Source organism: Hypomesus nipponensis, chromosome 1 (genome assembly GCF_054491055.1).
Source record: "Hypomesus nipponensis isolate SF chromosome 1, ASM5449105v1, whole genome shotgun sequence".
NCBI lineage: Eukaryota > Metazoa > Chordata > Actinopteri > Osmeriformes > Osmeridae > Hypomesus > Hypomesus nipponensis.
The window spans coordinates 17777126-17793567 of NC_140361.1; the positions used below are offsets into that span (position 1 = coordinate 17777126).

Sequence of the window (16442 nt, forward strand, 5' to 3'; positions counted from 1 at the left end):
GTCATGGTGATTGCTATTACAGCTCCTGTATCTTTGGATTGGACACAGAAGATAGAAACCACATCTAGTAGGAAAACCATAGACATAATAAATAGTGTTAAGGCTATAAAAAATGTGTCGGTTAAAATGCTGCCACTTCTGACATCCCAAGCGCCGCCACTACCAACTACGCCAACAAATAGCTAGATATCTGATGTTGCGGGTGGCTTCTTATTTACCTGAGGAGGGAGTTTCACTGATACACACCGGCTACATCTATGAACTAGGTCTACTTGTTCTGAGCAGGTGTTGACAGTGAACAGGCTGCAAAACTGAGACTCGTGAAAAGCTGATGCAAATTATCTGGGAATCATTTTTCAACAGCAGTCAAGTTGTCATTGTTTGTGTGAAACAAGTTGTGAATTTGTTGTAACATTAAAACAGGAGATCATGACTGTGCTCAAAGTGATGCTTGAGCTTCAGCGGTTTGCTTTGTAGGTGAACAAAACTTTCGGAAGACTTAGCAGAATCACGAAAAATTACGACGCCGGCGCTGCATGAAGTCGAACGCACCTATTATTATAAACAGGACGCTAACATGACGTGATGCTTTTTTAGTCCCATACTGTTACGTTTGAGAACCTAAAACTCTGTTTAAGCTAGTGCACACGCAAACACAAAAACTGAGTTTTCAGAAATCTTCACTTTGGCCGGAGTTTTTAGAAATGATCGTTTTCCGTGATAAAACCTCCGTTTACGTGTAAATGAAAGGCCAAACCTCATGAAAATATATGCGTTTTTCTTCCGTGTAAACTAGCCTAAATTTATTATAAATATTTTTTTTCTGCGTGAGAAATATAATGTGTGGCGGGAGGGCGTGACTAAAGACCGAAATGAGTGACTGTCACTCTCAATGCGTGACACTTGAGAGCCCTGTATATCGGCTAAAGGTCCGGATAGGAAACCGCCTGGGTCCGGATTCGGACCGCGGTCCGCCATTTAGTGACCCCTGCTGTATAAGAATGATTCGGTGTTCAGTATTACTGGACCAGGACCAGCAGACTAAAGAACACTTTTTTCCCCAGAGCTGTCTCTTTACTGAACTCAAACCTCCATTGATCCACTCCCTTCATATACTGTTAACTCTCCTCTCCTACCTCACATCTGCCTTCACTTTGTTATTTGCACTACTGGTATTTCAATTTGCATTACTGACTGTTTATTACAGTAACAACTGTTTACTTATGCATCTTGCACTACAATACCTAACTGGATTATGCTCATTTGCACTGCCGACTGTTATTTACAGTACGTTATTTACAGAACTGTTTACATTTGCATTTTGCACCGTACTTCTAACTGTAATATGCAATCACTTTCCACTTCACTTTTACACTTTTTACAGCTTCTGTCCACACTTGAATGCACTACACTGTATATCCTGCACTTGCAGCTATTGCACTTCTGGTTAGACCTAAACTGCATTTTGTTGCTTTGTACTTGTGTAATGACAATAAAGTTGAATCTAATCTAATGTGAAGGAGCTTTTACAACCCCAGGACAGGAGATCTTGTTATTGTGTTTCAATCAGGGTTGATGTCGTAAACACGCACACTCTTAACACGCACACGTGTGCGCCAGGTCTATGCAAGGACCCAATGAAGAAGAGACATGGGACATTTGCATGCCTTTGTCTTAGCCAATGACTGTAAAGAGCGGGGCTGCTTAAATAGCTAGCTAGCACAACATGCTAGCAGACAAACTTTGTAGCACAATGGCGTGTGATGTTTTTGTCTCCTTGTGGGCTGGCCGCAAGCAATAAAGCTTTCTTAAACTTGTTCACCGACTGACCAATGCTTGATAGATTAATATTTCTGACAGAAAACTATTAAATTTGCAACCATGCTGTTCCGTCAACAATAAAGTAAGCAAACCGCTTGATCGGCCATGACTGACGTCAACGCAGCAGACCACGAGAAGCAGGAATGTCTGACTTTACGGAGCCATTTTTAACTTCTCAACTGCAAGCGGCAACTCTCGCCGGCTGTTTCATGCAGCCGCAGCCGATGTAGAACACACCTACTAAACAGTCAGCATTTCACTTCGGCCACGCCGATTTTGTTGATAGGTGTGTTCGACATCGGCTGTGGCTGGCTGCACCGATTTGCAAGAGTTGCTGCTTGCAGTCGGGGGAGGAGTTGGAAACAGAGCCTTCAAATCCGGACAAGCTGGAACTGGAAAGATTGCGCTCGGTTTCGCGCTCTCGCTGGCCTCACTCATTAGGTGCATTTGACATCAACTGCAGCTGCACGAAACGACCGGCGAGAGTTGCCGCTTGCAGTCAGGGAGGAGTTAAAAACAGCTTCGTAAAGTCGGACATTCCAGCTTCTTGCGATTTGATGCGTTGACGTCACTCATGGCCGATCAAAGCACTGTTTGCTTACTTTATCATTGACAAACTGCATAGTCATGAATTTAATTGTTTTCGCATTAGAACTTGCACGAACCAGTGCACTGAAATTTGTCATTTTATGTATTGGGCTATGTTAAACTCTTTCTCCAATCTGCAGATTGATAATACAACCAGAACTCAAACTTCCGTTAGTGGAGAAGAGGCGGACTAAAACCTTTTCTTCAACAATAGTAGTCTATCGCAGTCTGCCAATAAAGGCAAACATTTTATTAAATTGTAGTGTTTTGATCTGGATTTGAGAATTAGCAAAACTGAAGGTGTCAGAATAATAAAAAAACACATGTCAAAGTTGTCGTGTACGAGTCTGGTCAATCATGAAATAGCTGTGTCGTCATTAGAACTAGTGTAGCAAAAATTATTGGGGAGATAGTTTTGGATATGTTGACGTGAGTTAAGAGAATAAAATCAACCGGACGAGTCGGGTACCTAATCGGAAATGCAATACCACCAACATTCACCAGGGCCGTTGCCTCAAGTGGGGGTCTGCCTCACTGTGCCACTGAGCACTTTCCATAGAAATGAACGGGGATGCCATCTTTAAAGAGCCGGTTTGCTTGGTCTACTTAATACAAGTCTATGGGCAGAATGCACAGATTTTGGGAACCACCTGGTTTTAGAATGCTATGGAAAGGACATGGAAGCTCAAAGACATTGGGTCAAATGATGCATCAATCAAAAGGTCAGAGTGCAGTGGCCATTTTGACAACAAATCTGAAATATTGTCTGTGTCTACTACCGCGTACTTTACGAAGTACACTGCAATACAGTGCACTGCAAAACAGTGCACTTACATATTCAGTGCACTACGTTGCTGATAACACTTACGTTAAACACTTGGCGGAAGTGACGGACGCAAATCTGCTAGCGACACCCGCAAAACCTGCCAAAATGAACGCGCTTCTCCACCCCAAGTGGAAAAATCTGCCGAAAAGCCTCCTCTTCCGCTACGTAGCCAAGATGGCATCCGTTTAGGGCGAGTAGCGTCCATCGTTGTACACCGTTTTTTTGGACCGTTTGCAGTGTGCCATCCGGGTACTTTCAGTGCACTGAATTCTGCCGGTTTTGTGAGTTAAGCGCCCTAAGCACTGAAAGTCAGTGCTCGAAGTGCACAAGTGCGCGGTAGTAGACACAGCCATTCACAAGGAAACCAAAGTTATGACCATGTTTAGTGAGTGACTGGATGCTTCAAATTTAGAATGATGCAACAAGAGTTCATGGCTATTTATGGATGTCGTACATTGTTTTGGACAAAATATTTTACTTGGTTGGATCGTTTGGACCTCTGGGAATTTAACCAGACTGGACAACTGTGTTGTTAGGTGAGTAGTCTGTGTTTGCTTTCAGTTTGTTTTTCATGTTCGTAGTTGGACAAAGACGTTGATTGTACCTGCGGTTGCAACTCGATCTTGAAATGATTTACATCAATAGAATCACAAGAATCTTAGCTTTCCAACGATATGTTGCATGTGTACCAGCCAGAAAATATTATTTTGGTGCATCACATAGTTAAGCACTCAATGATCTCATGATTTTTCAAGCTGGAGATCAAGAAACACTGTTCCAACTTTGTTTGAGGATGATATGCATGTATTATTTGACCTTGAACGTTGATAACTTTTATGGGTATTATGGTACAGAAGCTCAAAGTGGTAAATAAATGAATGGTTCTAAATGGGAGTGAATGCACTTTCCTGCTGCAATCTCAAAATAATATAGTTTAGGACCAGGGTTGCCCTTATTTCTTAATTTTTCTTTTCTGTTTCAACTAGGCTATGTGAGGCTCCGACATCACCATTAGCTTACCTCTTGCACAAAGTAAAAAAAAAAAGTTAACCCTGTTTAATTCTACCCTTTCATGGTTTGTATTTCTAAGAGTAAATAAGCAACAACTAATGTATGTTGTATTATACAGACATCAGTTGAAAAATTGAAGTACACTTTCTCCAAATGTTTGGATGTTTGATATTAGTTTAATTAATAGATTTGGAGATGATATTGTAAAATAAATTGCCCCAACTGCAGCGGACACAAGCACACCTCACAATCTCCCCAGAAATTGTAACCTCTCTAGTTATTATGAGCAAAAAACACAATTTACTTAAGGAAAATCACTACTGTGGGTGACTGCCATGCCAAAGGCCTGTGAATCCTTTCCCCTTTTCCCAACATGTGATGCTGTCACTTAAAAAGTAGAGGGTTTCTACCTGTCTGGTCCACTCAGGAGGTCATGAATCCAAGTGCCTTGACTGGATGGTATGGGCTCCATCAAGTCCTCTGAGCTGGAGAGGACAGTGGAGAAGGGTACTGTCAGGCCAAATAGAGTCCAAGGGCCAAATAGTGTCCTACCTGACGTCACAATGCCATTCCGAAGCAAGGACGCGTCCGTCGCTATGCCGACCTTAAATTCCTGAGATATCTACGCGTGCTAGGAGGAAACTGTCATGGTTGCTATACTGGTTACTAGGTAGGAAGTTTTGTATTTAGTAGTGCTGTCAAACGAAATGGAAAAGTGGTTTGGATTGCTACGTGCAAATATTTTTTTTATTGAAAACAACATTGCAATCGCCTGGCTTTGACGAGGGGGCGGAGAATTCGCATCAGCTGTGTGCTTGACCATCAAGTGGAATTTCAGACTGGACGTGCTGTGATGATAGCTCAGTTTACAACGACAAAACACACAGATCACTTTGGTCTTGTCAATGGAACCATTTGGCAACTTTTAAAAAGTAAACTTTCCATTCAGAATCCATTTCGGTGTCTCGCGCTTGCCATCCACTCAAAACGTAACGTTAGCCAACTACCAGAGAATGTCTAATATCCGTAAACGGGCTCTGCTACTACTCTTTAGCCGGCTCGCAAACCAAACAAGTGTGTGGTGTGCCTGTTGTTTTGTTTCCGGTCTAGCTAGATCCGGTGCGGTGTTGTAGTTTTTCTAACGTCGGTAGTTGTTGCAACAGCATGTGGAAAAAACTACAAAGTTTGCAAGGCCAAAAAGAGCGTTAATCGCGCGATAAAAAAAATTACGCCGTTAATTTGGGTTTGCGTTAACGCCGTTAATAACGCGTTAAACTGACAGCACTAGTATTTAGGCTTATTTAAACCAGTTTATTCTACTCTACTATTTAAAGTTTTCACTCGTTCGATAGCTGGTGCTAGCTAGCCAGTTGTTTTCGTCAACAAAATTACTTATTTAGCATCAATTTTAACAGACCGGGAAGGCAACACGTATAGTATTCTACCTGCGCGCGTTGCTGTCTCGGGAATGTCGAGTGAAAACTTGAAATAGTAGAGTAGAATAAACTGGTTTAAATAAGCCTAAATACAACACTTTCTACCTAGTAACCAGTATAGCAACCATGACAGTTTCCTGCTAGATATCTCAGGAATTTAAAGTCGGCATAGCGACGGACGCGTCCTTGCTTCGGAACAACATTGTGACGTCAAGTAGGACACTATTTGGTCCTAGGTCACTATTTGGCCTGACAGTACCATCATGAAAAAGGCAAACAGTGACACAATGTGGCCATTTTGTGAATAATGCCACTTTCCAAAAGTTAGTATTTCAATGAACAATAATGGCCATTCTGAACCTACCTGTTAGTGAGAGCAACGATATTGTCCGTCATTATGATGCAGTCACTGTGCTCTGGAACTGAGTCCTTGTCAATGCCGCTGCGAAGCAGATCAAGAGGGGATAAAAAATAATTGTAATCCGTTATGGACAACACTCAAGAGTCCAGTCAGCTGACACTAAGCAGGCAGCTGGAGGGCTCACATCAGCTCATGCAAGAGATGCTGCTTTGAAATTTGGGTCTTGGTTGGGTTCATTACTCTCAGACAAGACCAAGACTTCTTTAAGTCTTTAAAAAATAAATATAAAAAAAATAAAAATAAAATGAAAGACTTAACTTGTTTTTTAACACTTAGATAGGGTGACCAGACGTCCTCTTTTACCCGGACATCTCTCTTTTCAAGACCTAAAAAATTTTGTTTCTCTGGGTCTTTCACCATAGACATATATACACAGGGGTGCACATAACTTTTTCATTGAGTTACGCAGGTGAGTACCAGGATATGGTGTCTGGTACGCAGCCCCCAAAATTCAGCAATTCACCCTGTCCTCAGGGACCCCCTGTCCTGCATGTTTTAGATGTTTCCCTGCTCCAACACACCTGATTCAAATAAAAGGGTCGTTATCTAGCTCTGTAGAAGCCTGGTAACGAACATGCATTTGAATCAGGTGTGTTGGAGCAGGGAAACATCTAAAACAAGCAGGACAGGGGGTCCCTGAGGACAGGGTTGAGAACCACTGGGTTAGATGATATCAGTCAAGTACGAAAAGGCGCGCAGTAATACAAGTGGCATTACGCATTCCTGGTTTTTGTCGCACATGCGTACCACTTATGTGCACCCCTGTATATACATGTCTTTCACAAACTAATTAATACGCCCTTACAAGTTTTGAAAAGTGTATATCTTACGTTCCACCATCTTGCGCGAGCTCTTGACAAGAGTCATTGGTCGACCGCCTTCGCAGTGTTGCCAGATGCACGATCATTATTTTCCAAATACGATCATTTTGAGCCTTTGGTAGCTACGATACTTCGGCATTTCAAAAAAACAATAAACAGTGTGCATTGTTTACAACAGCACACATCTGCAGCCATGCCGAAACGTAAATGTGTCTGATATATGATCAAAGCCTATGTCATTTGTGTCATTTCATTTGTGACATTTATGCATTTACATGGTCATGGTGCATAGATGCGTAAGTTCTACATATTTCCGATGCTCCCACCCATAGACATAGGTCTATGCTCCCACAAGAGTGACTTATTTTTCAGAAACGTAAGCTAGCCAATCTTTAGTTAGCTTCCGTTACCTAGCAACCAAGCGTTGCTTGTTTGGTCTACACCAGAGCCATAAAGCCACTTTTTTTCTGAATGAATCATGGGTAATGTAGTGCAAAGTCGAGTTAGTTGGTTTAGGTTAGGCTACATTGCGAACATTTTACGGGCACTGAGCAACGACATGGTGCAAGCATTAGTTTTAGACAGCGTCTCTCCTTACGAGAAGGAAACCATTCCGTAACGTTTTAGCTAGACCTCAGATAATATGAGCGTGTTCACCGTTCAATTCATTATTTGTCATTAAGTTTTGTTCAGTTCATCGTTCTCATAAAAATGAACGTGTTCAACGTGTTCATGCACAACACTAGACATGGGTCTTAAGGGGCTGACTTCACCCTATATCTGGCTTATACAAATAACTACTTATTACCTGTCTGACCACATTTTATTTGACATTTTTCATGTTTACCACACTTTATAGTCTGAGAGTTCCAAAGAAATCAAGGATGTGGTTGGTCTGGTTTTGAGAACACAATGCACTACTCTCTCCAGAACAACGCAGGAAGACTCACCTGTCATCAGGAATGTTTTTTTCTGCTTCCTGCCAGAAGCCCTCCTCCTCTTTACACAGCAGGCTGGCAAGGACAGAAAATACCAAACAGACCATATAAACAAAAACAAATATTTTGCTTTGTCATTGACATCCTACTAAGTTTCTCTCCATGTTTTCCTACCTCGATGATCTCCTGTCAAAGGATATGAGGATATCTGATAATGTAGCCAGTGTGTCAACACTACCCCTATTGAGAAAGAGAGAGGGGGGGATAGAGATAGACAGTGAGAGATAGGAAGACAGCGATAGGGAGGGACTGTAAAAGGTCCATGAGTGCAAAACCAACACAAATGTCCCTCAACAGTTAACGGACCAAACATGAATGCGCCAACTAAGTCATATTAGATTTATAATCCCAAAATGTGACCATACAAAATGTCACATTGTTGAGGCACCATGTGCTGAATTAGTGCTTCACAGTGCTTCACACTAAACAAATTTAGTGTTTTTATTGTCAGAGTGGGAGAGTCCTCAGCACATTTAAAATGGCGGGAAAACATGTTGCATTGATTAGCATTTGTGAGTCTTGGAATGAGTACTGTACTTTTTGCTGTCGCACTGAGTGCTGATGAGGGAAGCCATACCTGTTGGAAGACTGCAAAAACAGATTATCTTTCTCCTTGTTCTCTGGATGCAAGACTGAGGTCTCATCCCTCACGCTCACTTCAGCTGGCTGACTGACACTTGTCTGGACAGTGGACTTTGCTCTTAAGAGTGCAGAACAACAAAAGCAGAATCACAGTCATGTTTTCACTCTGCGATGAAGGGAATCACTTCAAATATCTAATCAAAGTCAGGAGTTAAGAGGAGAGTAGAAGGACTCACGTTTGTGGAGTTGGCACAGGAGAAGGAGTGTTGGCAGAGGCAGGGGTAGGGGCTGGGGCAGAGACGGGGTTGAGGATAGGGGCAGAGGCAGGGGGGGTGGAAGAAGGGGTAGGGGCTAGGGCAGACACGCGTCTAGGGGCAGGACTAGGTGCAAGAACAGGAGTAAGAGCAGGGCTTGGGGTAGTGGCATGAGCAGGAACAGGGGTAAGAAAAGGGGTGGGAGCTGAGACTGGGGTAGGAGTAAGAGCAGAAATAGTTGCAGAAACTGGAGTAGGGGCAGGACCTGGGATAGAGACAGGGGTAGGAGTAGGAGTTGGACTAGAGGCAGGAGCTGGGGCAGAGACAGGGGTAAGGTTAGGGGCAGGAGCTGGGACAGAGACAGGGGTAAGGTTAGGGGCAGGAGCTGGGACAGAGACAGGGGTAGGGTTAGGGGCAGGAGCTGGGACACGGGTAAGAGTGGGGGGAGGGGCAGTGGCAGCAGCTGGAGTTAGGGCAGACACAGGGGTATGAATAGGGACAGGAGCTAGGGAACAAACGGGGTTAGAAGTAAGGGTACAGACAGGTGCTAGCGCAGAATCACAGGTAGGGGTAGAGGGAGAAGTAGGGGTAGATGCAGAAACAAAGGTAGGTTTAGAGGTAGGGGCAGGCACTGGGGAAGGGATGGGGGTAGGAGGAGAGGCAGGTGCCAGAACTAGGGCAGAGACAGGGGTAAGATTAGAAGCAGGAGCTGGTGCAGAAAGAGGGGTAGGAGTAGAAGCAGGGGCAGGAGCTGGGGCAGAGACAGGGGCAAGAGTTGGGGTAGAGGCAGAGACAGAGGTAGGTTTAGAGGTAGGGTCAGGAACTGGGGCAGGGATGGGGGTAGGAGTAGAGGCAGGTACCGGAGCTGGGACCGAGACAGGGGTATGGGTAGGGACAGGAGCTAGGGCACAAATATGGGTAGAAGTAAGGGTACGGACAGGTGCTAGGGCAGAATCACAGGTAGGAGTAGGGGTAGAGAGAGAAGTAGGGGTAGAGGCAGAAACAAAGGTAGGTTTAGAGGTAGGAGCAGGGATGGGGGTAGGAGTAGAGAGAGGTGCCGGAACTAGGGCAGAGACAGGGGTAAGATTAGAAGCAGGAGCTGGGGCAGAAAGAGGGGTAGGAGTAGAAGCAGGGGCAGGAGCTGGGGCAGACACAGAGGTAGGAGTAGATGCAGGGGCTGTGGCAGAGACAGGGGCAAGAGTTGGGGTCGAGGTAGAGACAGAGGTAGGTTTAGAGGTAGGGTCAGGAACTGGGGCAGGGATGGGGGAAGGAGTAGAGGCAGGTGCAGGAGCTGGGACAGAGACAGGGGTATGGGTAGGGACACGGGCTGGGGCAGAGATGGGGGCAAAAGTTGGGGTAGAGGCAGAAACAGGGGAAGGTTTACAGGAAAAGGCAGGAGCTGGGGCAGAGACAGGAGTAGGAGCTGGGGCAGAGACAGGAGCTGGGGCAGAAAGAGGGGTAGGATTAGAAGCAGGGGTAGCAGCTGGGGCAGAGAGAGGAGTAGAGGTAAGGGCAGAGACAGGTGTAGGTTTTGAGGCAGGAGTTGGGGCAAAGAAATGGGTAGGAGTAGAAGCAGGGGCAGGAGGTTGGGCAGAGACATGGGTAGGAGTAGAAGCAGGGGCAGGAGGTTGGGTAGTCACAGGGGTAGGAGTAGATGCAGGGGAGAGAGCAGGGGTAGACACAGGGGTGGGAGTAAGGTTAGGGGTAGTTTGGGCAGAAACAGGGGCAGGGCCAGAGGGGGCAGGAAAGGAAGCTGACTTTTGAGGACTCCCTGTTTCCTCATCATCTGTAATCTCCACCCTATAACACACAAGCAACCAAGCACACACACAAACATACAGAAACACACAGCCACAAAAGTACATTTACAATTACATGAAATTATAGAGCTAGTTTAAATACAATACACTGCTATGTATCTCTTAGTCTTTCCATCCATCATGGTTACCTTTTAGCCACAAAGGATATGATGTCTGGCGGCTGTTCTGCAGACCTGAAAGAGGAAAACCTTGTAAATACATAGCGGTCGTATGCATGTAAAATTAGTAAAAAGAAAGAGATGGAAATGAAGAGATATGTATAATAATCCTTCACGTTAGTAAAATTGTTTCCTGGGTTATCCACCCACACATACTCGTATTTCTTGGCAGCTGAGAGTACATAGGAGCGTTGTCTGACTGAAGAGGTCATCAGGACACTGCTAGCTGCCTCCCTCCTGGTGAAATAGATAAAGCTATTAGGAGGGGGGTAAAGAAACAGAGTAGGAAGGGGAGGCTAAAACATTGTATATCGTCATTAATTTTATATATTTGCACTACATATATGATGTATACTTTCAGGTGAATGTGTGAGATAATTATCACCTTCTCTCCTGTTCCTCAGCCGACAGTTTCTCCTCACTCTGGATTGCTGGGGTGTCTACTATGGTTCGCACTGTGTGAGGGGCTCTGAAGAAAAACACATACACACGCACACATAAAAGGTTTATCAGGACTTGTGGCACACATACTGTATATATGGACTTACGAGTATAAATAGAACAGACAGACCACTCACATTTTCTTGTAACTGTCTGAGGGTTTCTTGGTGAAGTTTGTTGATCCACTGTAGAAACATAATTAAGTTAACAGAGATACAGCATAACTGGAAAATAATGTAATTGTGTAAAGATTGCTTTAGAACAGTAGTCCACTCTGCTAGTGTACTGTAGTTAGTTAAACTACTCTAGCTAGTGTTCCTTACCTTGTGTAATATAGCCAGTGTAACTATACTGTAGAGTGTTCTGTAGCTAGATTACTGTAGTATACTTGGTATACCGTATTTTTCGGGGAAAAAATAAGCCACCAGAATGGGAGTTTTGTGTTTGTAAATCTGAGTATAAACCACACTGGAATATATGCCGCACTTGATACAGGAACAATGATAGGCTACCAAGCAATGCACGAATATAAGCAGTACAGCATGTACAATCGAAAAGTAAGTGTAGTATGTAAGTAAGTGCGTATTGTATGTTTTCTATTGCCCGGGAATTAACTAATATTTACCATTAGACGCATGAGTTCTAAATATTTTCGAAGGTCCCCAAAGTAGAAGTTATTTTAGCTAGCTAGCGTTAGTTAGCTTCGGGGCTAAGTTAGCTAGCATAATACTAGTAGAAATGCTACTACCATGCTACTGTAGCAGACATCCCAACCTGCAAAAACTAGTTGTGTGTCATTTTGAACAAATCATTAGTATGACTCGGAAGTTACGAGTACTCTCAGAGAGCGATTTGTGCATTTTCTCGTGGCCTAAAAAAAAAAAAGTTAAGATAACTAAACCTCTAATTATCACTTGTAAGCGAATAACATTCACATCTTACTAAACCTAGTCACGCACAAGTGAACAAGGTAAACAAATCCTTTCTGTTTCCTCTTCTGAACCTATGCAGGTCACGTGAAAAATGATTGATGATTTTGACTGGGGCTCTGTTCGAAATGTCTTGAAATGCCTCCGCAGTGCAGTGCAGACACTAACTAATTGCTGCGCTTCATCACAATCCTATCAAATGAGTGAAATACAAACACAAATGTTATGAGCTATTGAGCCTCTATTTAACACAAGTTTAAAAACAGTTTAACTTGACTTAGTGTGACAATAAACTCAATGCAATTGACTGCCGTCTGACAGAGCGCGCTGGTGCGAGCACATAAGTACACGCAGCACGATGACGTACATCCTATCTTAATAATAGACTGTTCAAAATCAACAGTTTTGGAGATACTTTCCCCCGAAAGGACCTGTCAGACACATGTCTAGTAAGAGATCAAGGATTAAGACAGCTATCTAAGATTTCGAACACAGCCTGGGTCTTCGGATACGGATCATTGGATCGTTTTTCACGTGACCTGCATAGTAGTCCAGGCAAAGTAACACATTTTGGAGCCAAAAATATAATTGTTAAATGTTTTTTTCAGCATAGATCATTCTATGAGGTGTCCAGAACAACATACTAAAAGTCCTAAGAAATCCGAGTTGTGGAAATGTGTTTAATTCTCATCAATCCGAGATGTGTGCCAATAAGGCCAGGAAACATTACACCCCAATGGGGCAATTTGTTTCCTTTACTCCTATCACAATGAACCTAACCATGAAAAGTAAAAAAAAATTGTATTACAAGTTTCTTTGAAAATTAATTGTAATATGCAAATGACCTATCCAGGGGTCTTCAAAGTTTTTCAGATGAAGGTCCCCCAAACTGATGGCCAGATGAAGCAGGGACCCCTATTATATAAATCCCCCTACTATATAAATTGCTTAAAATTGTGTTTATATTATACTGGGCCTAGTGCCATGTATAAACATAGCTACCCTGTTATTGTGCATTAAATACTAAGCTATTCTATTAAGACACAGGTTCATATATTCATTAAAACATTTATTTTTAACATGTCATGTCAGTTACTGAAGGCAATATTAAATCCTCTCCAAGTGTGTATGGCTGTTTTTTCTGGGAAATCCGAAGAGCAACTTGATAAGAGCATTTAAAAGCGAGCTCACAAACTTTTGCTGATTTTCTCATCAATGTCTGTTGACCTTGGAGGGATTTGATACTCGTTTGGAAGTATTCAACCGGTTTGTCTTTTAAGTGGCTGTGGGTTGTCTCCAAGTGACGCTGCAGCTTTGATGACTTCATATAGATTCATTTGACAGCACAGTACAGCAAATGACACACATTAGTAATTCAATGCCATTTGTCTCCTTGAAGGTAAATCCGAACTTCAGATCATCATCTGTATATTTTCAGGTCTTCTCTCGTTTGCGCTTACCCTTATTAGTTGCTACATCAGCAGACATAAACACTTAAAGGAGACATGACATGAAAACTTCATTTTAGGAGGTTATTTAACATTAATATGAGTTCCCCTAGCCTGCCTTTGGTCCCCCAGTGGCTAGAATTTTTGATAGGTCTAAACAAAGCCCTGGGTGTTCTTCTCCGCCTTTGACAAAATGAATTGCTCAATTGCTCTGTTTGAAAATCTCCCCCTTGTGACGTAGATGGGCGGAAGGTTACCTCCCCTCTCTCTGCTTTGCCCGCCCAGATCATCTGGCCCGCCAATGAGAAACTGAGCTACCACCGTCCAAGGGCGAGTGCAATATCGTTTTTTCCTGGAGAGACATCATGGCGAGCAAACAAACGATGCATAAAAGTTGCTCAGTGCTTGGATGTACAAATGCAAGCACAAATCTTTTTTTAGTTCCTTCATCTGAGCCTCTGCACAACCACTATCTCAATTTTATTTTCGCTGGAAATGCGCCGACACAACTTCCCAAAGTTTTGTATGTCTGCGCCAAACATTTCAGGGACAACTGTTTCCACAACTCGGGACAATACAAAGCTGGCTTTGCTGGCAGTCTGCAATTGAAGACTGGATCAGTACCAACTCTCTTGGGTCCAGCTACAAACCTCGGACAAGTAAGTAAACTAACGCTACATAATTGTGTTTCTTTACTGTATATGTTTGCCTAGCTTGTTACCCTTCGAATGTGGCTGTAACATCAGCTCTGCAGCTAGCAGCTAACAGCCCATTTAACGATTAATTAGCGATTAATTATTTTAGGAAAATATATGTGTGAATACACACTGTAATGCGAGTGTTGTACCCTTCATTGTTATTTGGATAGCCGTTCTGCTGTTGTTGTAATGGTGCATGCTCCTCATTAGCATTTAAAGCTACAGACACCAAAACAGCTTGTTCTGAGGAAAGCTCATTGTGGGACTACTCGTAGTGGCTATAATTCTGCACCATGGCTGAATTTCGGGAAAGAGACTTCAGATACAGTATTAGGGGACTACTAAAGCCTAGTTTATACTTATGTCGCCGACACTTTTGAAATGGTCGCAGACGAAGAAAAAAAAGTGTCGCTGAAGCTGCTGCATTTATACTTAGGCAAACACATAGCTATGGTTACATTGTTTACGCTTTGTAGCCTAGATGATCGGTCGGAGAAAAATGTCTGTAGCTAATTTTGACAGGCATTATAAAGGTGTGGATATGTTCTAACTTGCTCTGCCAATCTCTCCTCTTTTCCTTCCATCCTAAACAGCTGTTGAGCGTTCACTGAAAATTCAAAACAATGCAGTCAACGACGCGTGCCGTCTATGTAGCCAATCACACTTGCGCGACACTATGTGACGACATCAGCGCCAGTAGAAATTTCTCCTGGTAGGCCACGGTCACGGTCGACACTTTTAACCGTCGCTTGAAAGTGTCGACCGTGACGCCATTTCTGTCGGCGACCTTTTCAAAAGTGTCTGCGACCTAAGTATAAATTGGGCTTAAGGCCTATATAAAAGCATCCAAAAACAGCATTTCATGTCTCCTTTAAATTGTGAGGGAGTTGTATTCACTCACAAACTATCCTGCTGTATAATAAACATCCACACAATAAAATACATTTAAGACATGTTGTTTCATAGCCTACAACGATATCCTGCTCCAAAATATTCAAATCTTACTCAAACCAGTGTTAAAGACTGCAAGGGAAGCTTAGCTTCTCTAACATTTCAAAATATTAATGGTCAAATATTTACTATTGTGTTAACATTTTAAATGCGTTAGAACACGTTCATATCGAAGACAAGTTCGTTTAGAATCAGCTACATATATTAGCAGGTCGACTGACGGATTTCCTTCTCATACATTCCCGTGGTGCCACAGTGCATATCCCTGTTGAAGCTCAACTTCCATGGACTTCAAGGGGGCTGCTTTGAACAGTTTTTTTCAGTGCTTCAAAACTATACGGTCATTGGATAAATTATGCGATTATGTCCCGCCCTGGACGCTCAGCGTCTCTGGGGGTGAATGGAGGAGTGGGCTGGCCTAGACGCTGGGCTTCCACATGATGATTGGAGGGTCTGTCGAAAGACAGGCATCTCCTTTTGATTGACAGTCATTTTGTATTATAAAAAGTAATCGAAGCTATTCAAGCTCAGTCCCATCACAGATTTTGCAACTGTAGTTGAAAGACAAACTGCAACAACCTATTTCTTGGTTTTTGCATAGTAAAATTGCTAACCAATTTTCTTCATACATTTCATACAATTATACACCACAGTCCTTGTTTCAGTTTAACCTAATTTCCAAATGTCCTCCTTTGAGACTAGTATTGTTTTGTTAGATCGTTCATTTATTAATTCATTCAGTAGGTTAGGCTAGTGTCATATGGGTGAACGAGCCAGTGAACTAGCCAAATAAATGGAGCGTTTTTAGGATGTAGGCCGAAAATGAGCTTCCCGTCTTTGAAAGACCAGCAGCCGCCACTGACTCAAGCATAGGGCTGGGCAATAACTTTTTTTTATCGATTTATCGAAGTAATGACTTCCCTCAATAAAGATATCGTAACATTAATTCATTTTCAATAATATTGATAATGTCGATAGAGAAAAATTAGGAACAGCAGTCCATTTAATATCTGTGATGCAGCAGGAAGTTGCGGAGAAATGGTAGCCTATGTACGCTCACTTAACCGCGGAAAATGAGTCTTATTGACGAAAACAGTGGCACCAATAGCCATGGCGAGGGAGCAACTTCCAATGAAGAAATTATTGATAAAAAGGGATCGTTATTTGGAAGTGGTTAGGCTTTTTGAAATCCAACAAAGAGAAGAGCAATGTTCGGTGCAAATTCTGTGGTAAACAAAC

General features: G+C 42.9%; 1 protein-coding gene and 1 long non-coding RNA gene across 5 annotated transcripts in view; one reads left to right on the top strand and one right to left on the bottom strand.

Moving 5' to 3' along the window:
* Positions 1-16442, bottom strand: part of znf185 (zinc finger protein 185 with LIM domain) — a 95198-nt gene that overhangs the window by 52788 nt on the left and 25968 nt on the right. The window contains exons 1-12 of one of the 4 annotated variants that reach the window (XM_084697330.1): positions 11803-12287; positions 11501-11564; positions 11315-11362; positions 11122-11205; positions 10893-10973; positions 10707-10751; positions 8741-10558; positions 8500-8622; positions 8037-8102; positions 7875-7937; positions 6047-6124; positions 4657-4731 (exon numbers count right to left, since the gene is read on the bottom strand). In XM_084697330.1, the coding sequence (XP_084553456.1) occupies positions 4657-4731; positions 6047-6124; positions 7875-7937; positions 8037-8102; positions 8500-8622; positions 8741-10558; positions 10707-10751; positions 10893-10948 (2324 nt within the window). In that variant the 5' untranslated portion in view covers positions 10949-10973; positions 11122-11205; positions 11315-11362; positions 11501-11564; positions 11803-12287. Of the gene's footprint in view, positions 1-4656; positions 4732-6046; positions 6125-7874; positions 7938-8036; positions 8103-8499; positions 8623-8740; positions 10559-10706; positions 10752-10892; positions 10974-11121; positions 11206-11314; positions 11363-11500; positions 12288-16442 lie in introns of those variants that run through there. The other 3 variants (XM_084697331.1, XM_084697329.1, XM_084697328.1) reach the window with 3 other exon arrangements.
* The window catches only part of LOC146302859 (uncharacterized), a 48009-nt gene that overhangs the window by 29015 nt on the left and 2552 nt on the right, over positions 1-16442 (top strand). The gene's annotated exons all lie outside the window — the stretch shown is intronic.